Here is a 14,358-nt window from a genome sequence, read left to right as displayed (position 1 = left end):
CTCCTGACCCTCCTGTGCCCCGTGTCCTTGAGAGCCTCGGAACCGGCTAAAAACGCGGAAACCAGCGGTAGCTTTCAGGCCCCGTTCCCCACCGCCTGGAGCCGCCCAGCTCTGGTTCTGGACGGCTGAGACCGTCCCTTCCTGCGGGTTCCGCCGCCTTCCCTCCCGCCTTCCTGCCACGTGTAGAGCGTTCTGATCGGTACCGCCTACGTCCTCTCCTTTCCAACCAGGTCTGTCCAGTGATAACGCCGTTTTTATCAGAAGCTACTTTCTCCGTGTTTTATGTGCAAAGACCCTCCGCTGCATCATGGGGCGTAAGAAAATGAGTTTAGAACTGAAGCTGATCTGGGTTTAAGTTCGCACTTGTTGATCTGCACAGAGGGCCTGGGACGGGGTTCGCTCACTCCCTCCCTGGCCACCTCCCCCCAGTCTGTCTTGCAGAGGTGGGAGCGCCCAGCCCAGACCTCCGACCCTGTCTCCTCTGTTCACACTCACTCCCAGGGAGACACGTGCTGCCTGCAGACGCTGGGCTCCTGCGCTCTGGCTCCTGGCCCAGTCCCATCCCCTCCCAGGCTTGTCTCCCCACCGTGTACCTGAGACTTCTGTTTGGGTGTCATCTCGAATTTAACACACCAGAACTCACGTGAAGTCCCCACAGCCCTGCTCATCTGTGGTCTTCCCTGTGTCAGTAAAGGGCACCTCCCGTGGCCTGGGCCAGGGACTGGGCAGGTAACTTAACCCTTCTTTTTTCCCTACGTCTCCCATCTAAATCCATCCGCAAGCCCCCCAGCCCCGCTTCCTCATCGGGAGACGCAGCCTGGCACTTCACCCGCCCGCTAGCACTGCGGTCTGGTCCCAGCCCCTCCCGGCCCCTTTCTGCTATCTCTGTGGTCCTGCAGCCTGCTCCCCGACAAGCCACAGAGCCTCCTTCCGAGGGTCTCGGTCAGCGCCCACCCTTGGTCCTGTCTCAGGCAGGGACTAATACAGGCAGTGTGGGTCCTCCAAGGCCCTCTGTGCCCTGGCCCAGCCTCTGGGGCCTCATCTCCAGCGCCCCAGGCACCCTGAGTCTGCCATCCCTGCTGCAGCCAAGCCGTCGTGACCTCAGGGCCTTTGCACCATCCTTCCCTCTGCCTGGATGCTCTTCTCCACGGTGGCAGCCCCTCGTCCCCTCTAGTTCTCTGCTCCAATGTCACCTCATGGAGAAGGTGGTCCTCCATGCCCCCCCACCCTGGGCTGCAGGCCCTGCCTTCTTGCTCTGAGAACGGGTCTGTGTCTGGCACACCTGGGGTGCATGTGCTCATGGAGTTATTTGCTGAATTGGTGCATGAGAGGAGCAGTTCCCACACACATCAGAGGAGGGTGGAGACTCTCCCTCAGCCCTGTCCTGCCCCAGGCTTCTCTCTGCCTGGGGTTCTACCAGGCTCGGCCCTTCCTTGATGCCACTGCCATGTCTCCCCACCTCACGTCAGCCTTTCTCTGTCCTGCTGGTCTCCCTCTGTGCAGTCCTGTGCCAGGGACACTGGTGCCACTAAGCCCACCCAGGCCACGGGAGACCCTGATTCCAAGCCATCCTGAGCACGTTCCAACGTTTGTCCAGGTCACCCCGTTGTCCCCCGGAGGCGCGCTCAGCATGTGGGGATCCGTGCGGGGCAGAGCCCCCCCTGGTGCCCGGAGGGAGGACAGTGTTGTGTCCATGTGGGACCACGGCCTGCGATGCACCCTCTGTGCTGAGTATGTCAGCGCCCCCAGCACTGTTGTCTCTGCCCTCTCTCTGGTTTAGTGTTAGGATGTTTGGTTCTTACTTATTGGATTGTCGATGTTTGTCCCAAGTTTGCAGCATGTGACAATGAACTTTTTAGTTTCTAGGTGAATAGTTGGATGATTTAAAGGGGTTAGATGACTTAATATATGTGCTCGGGGAAGAATTTCAAGCAGAGTAGAGGGTAGAAATGAAAAGTTAAAAATTCCATGTTCTAGAACTAAGAGGTAACCAGTATTACATCTTTTATGAATCTTTGTGTGTTACTGTTTCTTAACATGTGCATTTAGATATTAGAAGCATAGATTTGTCAAAAAATCTACTGTCATCATGGGATGAAGTCGTAGCAATTGCCGACCAGCTCAGACGCCTGGAAGTTCTTAACCTCAGGTATGAACTCGCAGTGGCCTGATTGTCACCTCAGATAAAAGTCCTGATCTCTCCTGCTCCCTCTTGGCATCTCTGTAGGGATGAGGTGGGGCATGGGGCGGGAGGAGGGGAGTGGCTTAGTTGAAGGTAAGTTTAACTTATTCTTTGTTATGGTTTTTCAGGTGGTCCCACAAGGTGATTAATGGGGAGTGTGCTTTACTTTTGATCAGGGAGGTGGGGAGGTTGACATATTGAACTGGAAGGTCTTCCTGGTTCTTATAAGCCTAACCTTAAAAGATGGACCACGCGGGGACCCTGATGCTTACCTGGGGAGGAGAGCTGCTCCATCCTGCAGCTCCTGGCAGGTACCTGCTTTAGGGGTGAGCGGTCTCACCAGCGGCTGCCGAATTCGGCTCTGGTGAGGATTTTTCATGGAGCTCCGGGTTTCACTGAGGTCACAGTGTTCCCGGCCTTCTTGAACATCTGGTTAGCTTTGATCTCAGACCCTCACTTTGCAGGGGCTGCGCCAGGCCTCCCCTTCTGCCCCTGAGCCACCTCTGACACGTACAGGGGAGTCGGCTCCAGCTCAGGCACGTCCAGGGAGCAGGTGCGCGGGCCTGAAGGAGCCCCGCGTCCAAACAGCCAAGTGTGCGTGGGCCCGTGGTGCTGCCTCTTGTGGGGCTAAGGGCTCGTGTGCCAAAGTGGCGGCATCTTTCAAAATGACTGTCAAGCCGCGGACGCCTTCTGAGGTTAGGACTTGAGAGAGCACCTCCAGGGCAGTGGTTTATCTCGTCTGTCCTGATGGCAGAAGGGCGGACCCTGCTCAGAAGCCAAATTCCAGCCCCCGGTCCAGCCCAGCGGTCAGACTGCTGAGGGTGCGGCTTCTCATCACGGCGTCCTGCCTGCAGCTCATCGGGCGGGGTGCCCTGACAGGGGCTGCCGGAGCTGCCCCAACCCTGTGTGCCCACGCCAGGCGTCAGAAAATTGTGTGTTGTTAATGTCAAAAATTAAGTAGTCTTCGGGGGAGGGTCAGCTCAGGGGCAGAGCACATGCTCAGCATGCACGGGGGCCTGGGTTCGGTCCTCAGGCCCTCCATTCAGTCGATCAGTCAGTCAATCTAATGACCTTGGCCCCAAAAACAAACAAGAAGTTAGATGGTCCTGACTAACTTTGTTTTTAATTTAATTGCGTTTAAAAGTTGAGACAAACCAAGCTCTGCATAGTAAATCGCAGACTCCCGGTGACTGTGTGAGTTGGGCGCACCTTCGGCAGTGAGCACTTTGTGTCTCTTTTTCCACACAGTGAAAATAAACTGACATTTCCCTCTGGCTCACCACCTCCATCCGGAACGTTCTCTGCACTGAATGAGCTGGTCCTGAACCGGACGGGGATAACCTGGGCTCAGGTAACTGTATTTCTTTGCTTTATTAGCCAGTAACGAGCAGTTTCAGGCTCTTGGTTTACCAGGGGATTGAAGCACAGCGGTGGCTTTGTTTTAACCACCTCATTACCCAGATAACAGGGCTCTGCAGGCTGCTCTCCAGGAAGGAGGCAGCCAGTCCTGGTGGCTGCGGGTGGAGCCCGGGGCCCCTCGGGCGGTTCTGTGCCTCCCGAGCCTCTTCCTCCGCCGTGTGTGCAGCAGACGTGGGCCAGACGCTTCTGGCCGCCCCGCTCCCCGCCAGGGTCCCTAGGGTGAGGCCGAGCCCAGGGTGGGCCCTGCCGCCTGCTCTCGCTCGCAGTCCACCCAGGAAGGCACCACTTGTGGTGGGTGGCCGGGTCCTGAGTGGACGTGAGTGCCCCCGCCTGGCAGCCTCCAGGCCTCGGAGTCAGAACTGCCGTGTTCTGTCGGGGTAACTGACCTCACACCCCAGGACATCCCAGTTTCCAGCCAAGTGCAGACAGGTCTGTCCCAGCAGTCGTCCATCTGGGACTTGCTGCTGCGGCTGCCTGATTTCCTTACGGCTCCTTCCTCAAGAGCTCCTCCCTCCCCGGACAGGAGGGGCCCCTGGAAACTCGGGCAGTGGAGATGCCAGTTATGGTCAAGTGAGAACATTGGACTCGTTGAGAAATCTTGTCCTGTTAGTAATATTCTCCATAAAACCAGGCTGGCACTGAGGATTGAGGAGGGGGTTTAGCATCAGTTTCCTTTCTTTGGTCCAACAGACTACATCCAATAAGAAGGTGCTAGGCCACCACCTCCAGTGCCGCTTTGTCCAGGTCGGGATTCACCTGAGCGTGGGCTGACTCCTGCCTCGGTGGGTTCCGAGTGCACAGGGTACCTGCTCCCGTGTCACTGAAGCCCAGCCCTGGAAGTTGTTCATTCTGTCACCTGTCCACAAGCACCACTGGCCCCGAGGTTCTGCAACACAACGGCCAGAGGCACTTCATTTCTAAAACGGACTGAACTGAGCTCGCATGGAGGGTCTAGAAATACACACACAGGGAAAGGACCAGCGAGGCCGCTTCACCCTGACTTGTTTTCCCCCCAGGTGCTCCGCTGTGCCTCTGGGTGGCCAGTCCTGGAGAAGCTGTACCTTGAGTCCAACGATATCGTCATTTCAGAAAGGTAACCAGGGTTTTACGTCTATGCGTCTGTCACCCTTCAGTCCTTCTGAATAAGCAAATGGTCTCATCATACCTCAGTAAATTTTAGAAGGATTTGCAAATAAGGATTAGAAAAATGCTCATTATGTATTGCCTTCGCAAATCAATGTCAACTCAAACTTCACTAAGAGGTTCTAATTAAGGAAACCCCATCAGAGCGAAAGCCTTGAATTAAATGTTTTTGAGGACATGAATCGTATCAGTTTTACATAAATATGTTTAACTTCTATTTCTAAATGGAAGTTCTGTAGGAAATGCTACAAGGATTAAATGATGGAGTTTAAATTAGCGTTGTCTCCGTATCCACAGTCAACCACAGTCAGCCAGCTGCAGATGGAAAATATTTGGGGGGAAAATTCCAGAAAGTTCCTAAAAGTAAAACTTGAATTTGTGGTGCACTGGCACCACTCACAGAGCATTTACGTTGCATTGGGTATTGTCAGTGCTCTGGAGATGACCTAAAGGCATCCACACACGGGGGATGTGTGGAGGTTGGATGCAAATACTGTGTCACTTTATGTAAGGGACTGGAGCGTCCTCAGAATTTGGCGTCCGCAAGGGTCCAGGAACTAATCCCCCATGGATACTGAGGGACAACTTTATATATAAAAAGCCCATTTTCTTTGGTAAATTAAATATGTTGTTGCCTCATCTTCCTCTTTGGTTGGTATCATTAAATTACTATGTAAAATAAATGTGGTCAAACTTACATGTTCTCAAAGGATTCAAAATAATGAAATTTTACTGTTCAGAGTGATTTTATGTATTATACAGGCAAATGCAGGTTTTTAAAAAGTTTAATTTTGAGGTAATTTTAGATTCTCATGCAGTTATGAGAAGTGATACCCAGAGATCATGTGTACCTGTTACCATGTGCCCCGCTGGTAACATCCTGCAGAGGTGTGGTCCAGTGTCACGGCCCGGACCTGAGACTGGTCCAGTTGAGTACAGAACACGCCCTTCACCACCAGCACCCCGTCCGCTGCCCTTTTAGAGGCGAATCACACACCTGCCTCCCACCCCCAGCCCCTCCTTAACACCAAGTGGCAGGTATTTTAAGGCTATATCTTTGACCACAATAAAGAGGTTATGTTGAAAAATGTTGTTTTCCATACAGGCCCGTGGATGTTCTGCAGACGGTCAAGGTACTAGACCTTTCCTCTAATCAATTAATTGATGAAAACCAGCTGCTTCTAATAGCACATCTGCCCAGGTAATCTAAGCTGCCTGTTCTCATAGTGTTTAGTAACATCTTAGTCAGTGGATCATATGCTGTATGTACTTTCTGAGTGGAAGTATGATGGTGGTGGAATTCCCAACCTGAGTCATTCCCTTGGGGAGGTTTTTACTTGAATTCGTTGGGATAATTGACTTGTGAACCATGTCTCTGTCTGTACTGGATAACTGAAGAATTTGGCGCCAGGGCTAAAATCAAGTCTGCCTTCCTTAAGCTTTGGGAAGCGAGACTGTGTCTCTTTCCTCCCTGAGACCCGCTTAGCCCCTGGCGCAGCAGGAGACACAGGAACTGTTTGATGATCGCGGAATCATCAGAAAGTGGCAGAGTCCACGCCCCATGCCCCATGCCCCACGCGGGACTTCCTGGTTTCTAAGCACTGCACATGGGACGAAAGCCTGGGGTGTAGGAAGAAACTTGACAAGCCAGTCTGGGTGATAGCTCATAGCGTTTTACCTTGTTCTGTGTAACCAAATCTGACCTTTTAAATTTCAGATTAGAGCAGCTCATCCTTTCTGACATTGGGATTTCTTCCATACATTTTCCGGATGCTGGAATTGGTACATGAGATGATTAAGTAACCCCGCCCTGCCCCGTGCTTGAGCTTGCTTCCCGTCCACTGTGTGACTGAGTCCTCCTTTTTCTAGGGTGCAAGACGTCCATGTTCCCGTCCTTGCAGTACCTCGTTCTAAATGACAATCAGATATCACACGTAAGGGCTCCTTCAGAATGGCCAGACCTGGTTGTCCACTCTCATGGGGGTTTGTAAGCTCCTTCTATTCAAGAGTATTTTAAATTGAAAGAGAGATGCTTCCTCAGGGTGAAACCCCTCATGCCAACCCCAGAACCCTCGCTCGCACGTACGCAGCCCGTCGGTGGCTTTCACGGCCCCCGGGGCGCTGGCTGCAGGGGACGTCCCGGGCTCCGGGGCAGCGGGGGCCTGGGCGTTGCTGCCGCTGGTCCAGATCATCTGGAAAGCCTGCCTGAAACGTGTTTCTTTCCGTGTGTCCTCTCTGGCCGGGTGGCAGTGGTCGGTTATCAGTGAGCTGGACAAGTTGCCGAGCCTGCACGCCCTGTCGTGCGCCAGGAACCCCCTGACCGAGCGCGGCAGAGACGCGCAGACCACCCGCCAGCACATCATCGCCAGGGTCGGTCAGCTCCGAACCCTCAACAAGTGCGCGGTGAGCGGGACGGGCGGGCTGCGTGGGGCCCGGGGAGCCCCAGAGCTGGCCTGTCCTTGTCGCCGTGGCCCCTTGAGGGGCTGCCCCGCTCCCTCGGACTGCGGGGCGCAGCGTCCCTGTGGACTGCTGTCTGAGGCCGGGAAGGGCACGGGTGCCTCCTCGGTGGCCGGCCTCGCGAGACCTGCGCCCGCGGCGGGGACCCGTGTGAAGGCGGGTGCGCCCGAAACCCGTCCCGTCTTCTCTTTGAGTAACTCCTGGATCCTGTCACTGTTAGAAAGGACGTCGCCCCCCCCCCCCCCGGTGTGGCTCCCCTCCGCGGGGGCGGGGCGGGGGTGGGGACAGCGTCACAGCAGCGCTTCCCCGCGCAGGTTGAGCCCGAGGAGAGGCGCGGGGCGGAGCTCGACTACCGGAAGGCGTTCGGGGCTGAATGGAAGGCGGCCGGCGGCCACCAGGACCCGGACCGGGACCGGCCGAGCGCGGACTTCCTGGCTGCTCACCCCCGGTACCAGCTCCTCTGCCGCAGTGAGTCCTCGTCACCGTCGCCAGGGCCCTGGCCGCGCGGCTTCCTCGGGCCCCCCAGCGGGTCCCCGCGTTGTCGCTTCTCTCGGGGTGGGGGCTTCTCGCTCGTCTCGGTGGGCGAGAGGCCCCTTCCTGGGCTCTGCAGCCCGGTGGGAGCAGGGACTTAATGAGGCAGTGGCCTGGAGGGAAGACGATCAGCGGCCTCCCCCGCGGGGAGCTGGGAGCCCCGGGGCGCCTGGCAGGGAGAGCCTGGCACCGGGGGTGAGGGGGTGGGGGCCGGCGGCTCTGAGCAGGCCCGCCGGGTCCCAGGAGGTGGGGACCACCGGTCAGGAGGGGCAGGGGTTCTCCGGCGACCCCCACCCCGGGGGGTTTGGACATGAAGAGCACTGAGGGTGGAACCGAGGCTTTGGTGTTTCTTTGTGCCCCCCAGGTAATTTTACTGTTCCTGAAAGTCAAGTGCTGTCCTGGCGCCCGTGTGCCCAGTGCCCGCTCCTCTGTCCCTGGTGGACTCGCCATTTTGTTTTGACTTCATTATATTCCGAATTTCCCTTGTATGTGCTTTTCTTTTTTATTTGTCTCCTAATGTGAGAGGCTCCCATGTAAACGCGTCTGGCTGGAGCGTTATCTTTGAGGAAGAAAAGCTGCCTGTGGGAAGCGCTTTGCAGTGGGGCCCTGAGGCTCCTGGTCTCAGTCACTGCGGGTGACTTCTGTCACTGCTGGTGGGGAAGGGAGCTCCTAAATAAAGCAGCCCGGCAGGCAGGGCCCAGGGTCTCCCTGCTCAGGACAGAGCAGTGCGGGCATATTTACACCCAAGTCACCCCGGGCCCAGCCCCGGCTGGAGCAGAAGGCACGGCTTTCCTGCGCGGTGGCTGCACCCGGGGAAGGCATCCCATGACCCGGGGAGAGAGGGAGCCATTACCAAAGGTGAAACTGAGAATCGCAGTTTGAAGTATTTGGAGGTGCAGTGCAGCTGGTGGGCGGTGTCCCTGGACGGGGGACACAGGTGCCGAGGAGGACTCTAGGAGGCGGCTGCCGTCCATCCCTCCAAAATAAACGAAGTAACTGAGTGACAGGGAGCGAGCAGGCCCCAGGTTTGCGTCCCCACTGCCGCGGGTCCATCTGGGAAAGGAGAGGGCCGTGCTGACACTTACCTGCGCGCTTCTCTCCGCAGGGGGCTTTGGGTTTATTTCCTCCTTTTATCTCTTTTTCCACAGAATACGGTGCACCTGAGGATGGGGAGCTCAAAACGCAACAGCCATTTCGGCTCAAAAACCAGCTACTAAGTAAGAATCTCACGTTCACAGCCCTTTAGTACCGAGTCCCCAAGGGCTGAGCCACAGGGATGACCTGGTGGTGGCTTGTTTCTCTTCAGGACGCCCTGAAACGAGAACTTCAGTTTTCACACAAACGATGGATTCTCAGATACGTTTACGTTCCTCGGTTCAACATTTTAGCAAGTTCCCATGCTTGTAGCTCACTGACTAGTGTGATAAATGCGGGAACTAGCCGAGTAGGGAACTGAGCTGTGATTTGGAAATGTGAGTGTTCTTGCACTTGAAAACCTGGATGAATTGTCCAGAAGGCAGTAGTAAAGGGAGAAGGGGAGGCGGCAGAACGTCGGCCCAGCCACACTGGTGCTGGTGCTGGTGCTGGTGCCTCAGCGAAGCCCGAAGAGAAAGCACGTTCAGCGCCAGGCCTCCCGCCCGTCCTGGGCACCGAACCCGGCTGCCCCAGAGCAGCGTCCCTGCGTGTAACTTAATCCTTACAGCACAGGGCTCACTCAGTCTCTTCCTTTTTTCTTTCAAGCCCTGAAGATAAAATGTCCTAATGAACTTGATCAGGAAGTCGTAGAGAAGCCCCTGCCAGGTAAGGAGAAGTCTGCCGCCCCTGTGTGCTTCGGAACCGTGCGCGTTGCCAGGAGGGAAACTGCGTCGCGTGTGAATGTGGACTTAGGCAGCTTACGGCTTTTTGCTAGTCTCTCACGTCCTAAAATGCAGTCGATCGTGCGAACGTCACTCTCCCTGAAAGCTCAGGTCGCCCGTAAGTTTTCAGCTTGTCTGGGAAACAGCCCTGTTAGGATCGGAAGCCCCGGGTGGCCCCTGCGTGCGCCCAGCCCTGGGTTCCAGGCCTCTCTGTGCCCCCGGCTGTCTAGTTCCTCCGTTGTTGCTCTGGGGGTTTCTCGGCCAGGGAGATGGGCGCCCTGGGCTTGCGGTCTGTCTGGCTCTCCCTTCGTGAAACAGGAGGCAGCCCCAGGGCGCTGCGTTGTGAGGGGCGGGCATTTGTGGCTTGGTGGCATGATGCCTGCTCCTCGCCAGCCAGGGGCCCTGCACAGACAGCTCCTGGGTGCTGACTCCTCATGGAAGCACTGAGCTGGTTTTCCTGGAAAAAACTTCAGAACTTTAAATCTTGATGCTACTCGAACTGAATTCATTTTATTTGGAAAATAAGTACTTTTATGTCAACAAATTAGATCAACATAACTTACCCTAAATTTGCACTGAAAAGAAAAATTACAGTCTGAATCTTTAGTACACCGTGAATCTCAAAATTAAACTTGATTCACAAATACAAAAATATAAACAGCTGAAATTTAGCATAGCAAGGATTTGAAGAAATAAGATGCCTCTCACACCGTAAACGACTCAGGTGAAACACCTTTCTGTTTGCCTGTCTGTGCCGTGAATGCACACTGATTTTTAAATTCATTTTATCATGTAACACAAACTCATCACAGTCCTGCTTGTGGAAGGCTTGGGTTGTGCCCATGATTGACAGCATCGTTCCGTACCAGTTACCAGCATTACTCCGTTTTACTTACTAGCAATCCAGTTGCTATTCCTCTGATGTGGAATTTGCTGCTGTTGCATAATGACAAATTAAAATTAGCGGTTCCCCTTTCCTTGCTTTTAAACTTGACTGTCAGGAAAGGCAGCCCTGGGGCCGGGCAGGTGAGAGGGCCCAGAGCTTCTTGTGTGGGTGGCTGGCTGTGGACATCTCTGTACCTGTCCTCCCCTCCAGACGCTGCTGGGGAAGGTTCTCATTAGATCTGTCAGGCTTTCCTTTCCGGGGCCACTCTGGGAAGGCCCTGAGCCCCCAGGCAGGGACTGTGGCCGGTGGTGAGGGGTCGTGGCCCTGGCTGACGGTGACCGTGACCGTGACTGCCCCTCCCCTCCTGCCCCGTGCGTCTGACCGCGTGCGTCTGACCGCGGCAGGTGCTTCTGAGAGTCAGTCGCCTGCGGGCGCACCTGAGCCTGTCACCTCGGGGCCAACTGGCAGGTTAGCATTCCCAGAGGACTTCCATGTAACAGCTGCGCTTCACCTTCAGAGCCCGAGTCCTGTGTTCTGCAGATGTTCTTACCATCATTCTGAGGGCATGTGCTGTAAATACCAAACCACAAAGATAACTAACCTTTACAAAGTGATAAATGTAAAAATCCTGCAACATCATTTTTTTGCTCATCAGATTAGCAAAAACAAGACAGTCATGTGAGGCTGGCATGAAATCCAGTATCCCCTTTCTGTAAAGTCACGTGGGAACTGGTATAAAACGTCTGAAACACATACGCACTGTGACCAAAATGCCTCGCAGCACTTGTAGTGAAAAAATAAACACAATCTAAATATTTACCTGTGGGAGGATGGCTGCGTCAGTTCTGGGAGAGCTAACCCTCGTCCCAGGATGAGGAGAGCCGGTCCCCGACAGCTTCTGAAAGGGCAGGGCTGCCTGTCACGTGTTCACACAGCAGAGCAAGTGAGGTTAACTGCCGTGACGTGTCTAAGTGTCGTCACTCAACACACACACAGAAACAGGCCAGTTTTATTCTAAAATAAAGGTAACATTTATTATCACAAGTTGGCATAAAAACAGGTTTTAGAAAAATGATTTTTGATAGAAAAATACTTGAACACGTGACATTTGTAGGAACACTGCACTACTGCTGTACCTCCAGCTAAAGCTTCAAAGAAACTACATTTCTCTTAATCAAAATAGCCAGTATTTACGAGTACCATCTTTGGAAAGAAGTTCATAGCGTTTTCTGAACAAACCAAAGCACCAGTCGTTAGGTGCCGCTCCACGTGCAGAGTGCGCTCACACTGTGATGGTGACAGATGGTGGCGCTGGAGGGGCGTGTGGGTCATCAGTCCACCCTTCACTGCACAGAGGAGACGAGGGCCAGAGACTGAGACGTCCTCTCAGTAACTCACAAGTCAGAAGTCACAGAGACTTAATGACTTCACTCACATTTACCCCTCTGCGCTGCGAAGGGGATTTCTGGTTTATCCAGATTGAGGAACTAGTAACCACCACTGAAAGGGTGTGAAAATGCAGTGTCCAAGGGCACTTAGGTCAAATGTCGGCCCCACCTCCCACCGAGTGGTGTGACACCAAGATCTGTGAAGCGAACTGACAGCTGTGGTGACAACTGCAGGCTTGTCACGTGAGCCGGACTGACAGGGAGCTGTCACTTGAGAGAACTGATGGGCTCCTTTCCTTGACAGAATCCATGACCATCCAGAAGGTGAAAGGCTTTCTGTCGCGTCTCCTCAAGGTCCCCGTGGCAAAGCTGCTCCTGTCCTACGAAAGCCCCAAAGTAAGTTGCCCCGCAGAACATGCAGTCAGTGGGTCCCCGGCGTGCCGTGCTGTTGAGCGCCACCTCTGCCCACGCGCTCGAAGTGGAACCACACGTCTGTGCTTGGGGGGAGGGCACGGAGCAGGCTGGGTCACATCTGTCTTAATCACCCCCTGTCTGTTCTAATTTTAGATGCCGGGCAGGGAGATTGAACTAGAAAATGACCAACAGTCATTACAGTTTTATTCTGTGGAAAACGGAGACTGTCTGTTAGTGCGATGGTAACAGCCAGCTGATAAACCTCAGAGGTGAGGCCGTTCGTGGTGGCTGGGCTCCTGGGAAATGAACGGCTTACGGGCCGTGCTGTCGGAGGCTTTACGGCGTGCCCTGAGTAGAGAACAGCTCGTGTCTTCAGAGGGAAGAGACCATTTCTAGGCTTGTACGTAACAGCAGTAATAAAGCCTCTGCCCCCGCTATGATTTTCTGACTTTGTTTCATATTTATTTTATTGTTCATGACTTTCATGATGTGAAGGTTTAAATACTAAATAGAACCTCTCTAGTCTAATGGCTGTCCTAAGAGCAGTTTTAGTGGAACCCTCTGTTGACGCGACAGCTGTAAAGGTCGCGCGGTGACTGGGCAGTGGTCTGGGCAACGTCCCTTCAGCGCCAGCAGGCGCAGCCCCTGTGCTGCGGGAGCGCTGGGCCTCCCTCGGCGCCGCTGTTCCCAGCGCCGACAGGCCGCACATCCTGCTTCTCCCCAGGTGCACCTAAGCTGGTTCTGCAGAACGTGCCCAGCCCTGACGGGCCGTCACTGAGAACAGGCAAACAGCAGGCAACGCCGGAAGGAAGCAAAACGAATTCTTTCAGCTGAGAAACAGCCTTTCCTGTGGCACTAAAACCCCGCGAGTACTGGATTTTACTTACGACACGTCAGCAATTGCTTCACTGGGAGCAGTAACTGATCTTGGGGAAACTTGGGTGCTATTTGTCCACTTCATAAATGAACTTTAAAACTTCACCAGGCCCGGAACTGAGAGTTACACTGGCTCCGTCTCAAGCTGCCCACTTCATTCAGAGCCACAAAATCTGCCATGACTTCCAGAAACCCCAAATTTTGGTGTAAGTGACACAGATCACAGAGCATTTCTGTGAGTTCTTTTTGGCCCTTAATTATTCTAATTACGCTCTACAGAGCTAGTCTGCAATCCTGGTGGAAAGTCAAACTTCAAGTTACTAAAGATTTCTGAATCAAGCCGAATTTTAACCAAAAACAACAGGTAATACATTACTAACCAGAAATGATACACTGGGGTTTAGAAATATTATCTTTTTATAAACAATTTGGTATTTTTTCAAAGCGTCTTCCAATATGTAAGTAACATTTTTCTTATGCTACAGTATTCGTTTATTTTTAAAAAGGAACTTTTGTGCAAATGTTAGGAAGTACCACGCTGGTTCCAGCAAAGTGCCAGCAGAACCGTCCTGAAAGACCAAACCTCAGCTGGAGAGCGTGGGTGCCGTCACCTGGCCGCGCACTGGCAGGGGTCCCCGCCTGACTCCTTCAACTCCCACAGCGTGGCCAGCTCCCGCGGGGAGTACTGCGGGGACGACAGCATCCCTGGCTCGCACGTCTTCTCGCACAGCCACAGGCCGTCCTGGTGAGAAACAGCAGGCTGACCTGGGTGCTGCACGGCCCCGCTGCGGACAGACAGCGCATCCCAGCCACCCCATGGCCCAGGGGAGACGGGGGTCACTGCAGAGACGGCCTGGGGCGCGGTAGGAGCTCGCCCAGGGAGTCCAGTGAAGAGGACGCTTGGAAACCACAAATGGAGTCTCACGTTCGCTGCTGAAGGTGGCCAAGCCGCGGTGCGAGAGCAGCTGGTCGGAGGGAGTGCTCACAGTGCTGCCCCAGGAGCCTGTGAGCTGGGGAGTTTCCTTTTTACAAGTGAGAAACTGAACTAAGATTACACTTGCTCAGAGTCACAGTGACGTTAAGCTGGTAAACTGAGCCAAGGAGGGACCATACCAGGCTTGCTGGATGCCTGGGCCTGTGTGCTCCCCACCAGCCGACCTCCCACTCCATGGCCTACAGGATGGCAGCGCACGGATCCATCGAGAA

The 14,358-nt window shown here is 54.3% G+C and overlaps 2 protein-coding genes across 10 annotated transcripts in view; one reads left to right on the top strand and one right to left on the bottom strand.

Annotated features, from left to right (window-relative positions):
* The window catches only part of TBCE (tubulin folding cofactor E), a 72,162-nt gene extending 59,445 nt beyond the window's left edge, over window positions 1–12,717 (top strand). For 2 of the 3 annotated variants that reach the window (XM_031460817.2, XM_064487843.1), the window contains 12 exons: window positions 2,050–2,149; window positions 3,431–3,533; window positions 4,618–4,694; window positions 5,850–5,945; window positions 6,462–6,526; window positions 6,614–6,678; window positions 6,995–7,147; window positions 7,516–7,669; window positions 8,881–8,949; window positions 9,473–9,532; window positions 12,167–12,258; window positions 12,430–12,717. In XM_031460817.2, the coding sequence (XP_031316677.2) occupies window positions 2,050–2,149; window positions 3,431–3,533; window positions 4,618–4,694; window positions 5,850–5,945; window positions 6,462–6,526; window positions 6,614–6,678; window positions 6,995–7,147; window positions 7,516–7,669; window positions 8,881–8,949; window positions 9,473–9,532; window positions 12,167–12,258; window positions 12,430–12,522 (1,127 nt within the window). In that variant the 3' untranslated portion in view covers window positions 12,523–12,717. Of the gene's footprint in view, window positions 1–2,049; window positions 2,150–3,430; window positions 3,534–4,617; window positions 4,695–5,849; window positions 5,946–6,461; window positions 6,527–6,613; window positions 6,679–6,994; window positions 7,148–7,515; window positions 7,670–8,096; window positions 8,218–8,880; window positions 8,950–9,472; window positions 9,533–12,166; window positions 12,259–12,429 lie in introns of those variants that run through there. The other variant, XR_010381806.1, reaches the window with a different exon arrangement.
* B3GALNT2 (beta-1,3-N-acetylgalactosaminyltransferase 2) overlaps window positions 10,073–14,358 on the bottom strand; it is a 50,819-nt gene continuing 46,533 nt past the window's right edge. For 4 of the 7 annotated variants that reach the window (XM_064487848.1, XM_064487849.1, XM_064487846.1 and 1 more), the window contains one exon: window positions 12,866–13,894. In XM_064487848.1, coding sequence (XP_064343918.1) covers window positions 13,760–13,894 — 135 coding nt within the window. In that variant the 3' untranslated portion in view covers window positions 12,866–13,759. Of the gene's footprint in view, window positions 11,489–12,486; window positions 12,625–12,865; window positions 13,895–14,358 lie in introns of those variants that run through there. The other 3 variants (XR_010381807.1, XM_064487845.1, XM_064487844.1) reach the window with 3 other exon arrangements.

The sequence above is a fragment of the Camelus dromedarius genome, chromosome 8 (genome assembly GCF_036321535.1).
Source record: "Camelus dromedarius isolate mCamDro1 chromosome 8, mCamDro1.pat, whole genome shotgun sequence".
Taxonomy (NCBI): domain Eukaryota; kingdom Metazoa; phylum Chordata; class Mammalia; order Artiodactyla; family Camelidae; genus Camelus; species Camelus dromedarius.
This window is presented reverse-complemented; position numbering and strand designations above follow the sequence as displayed.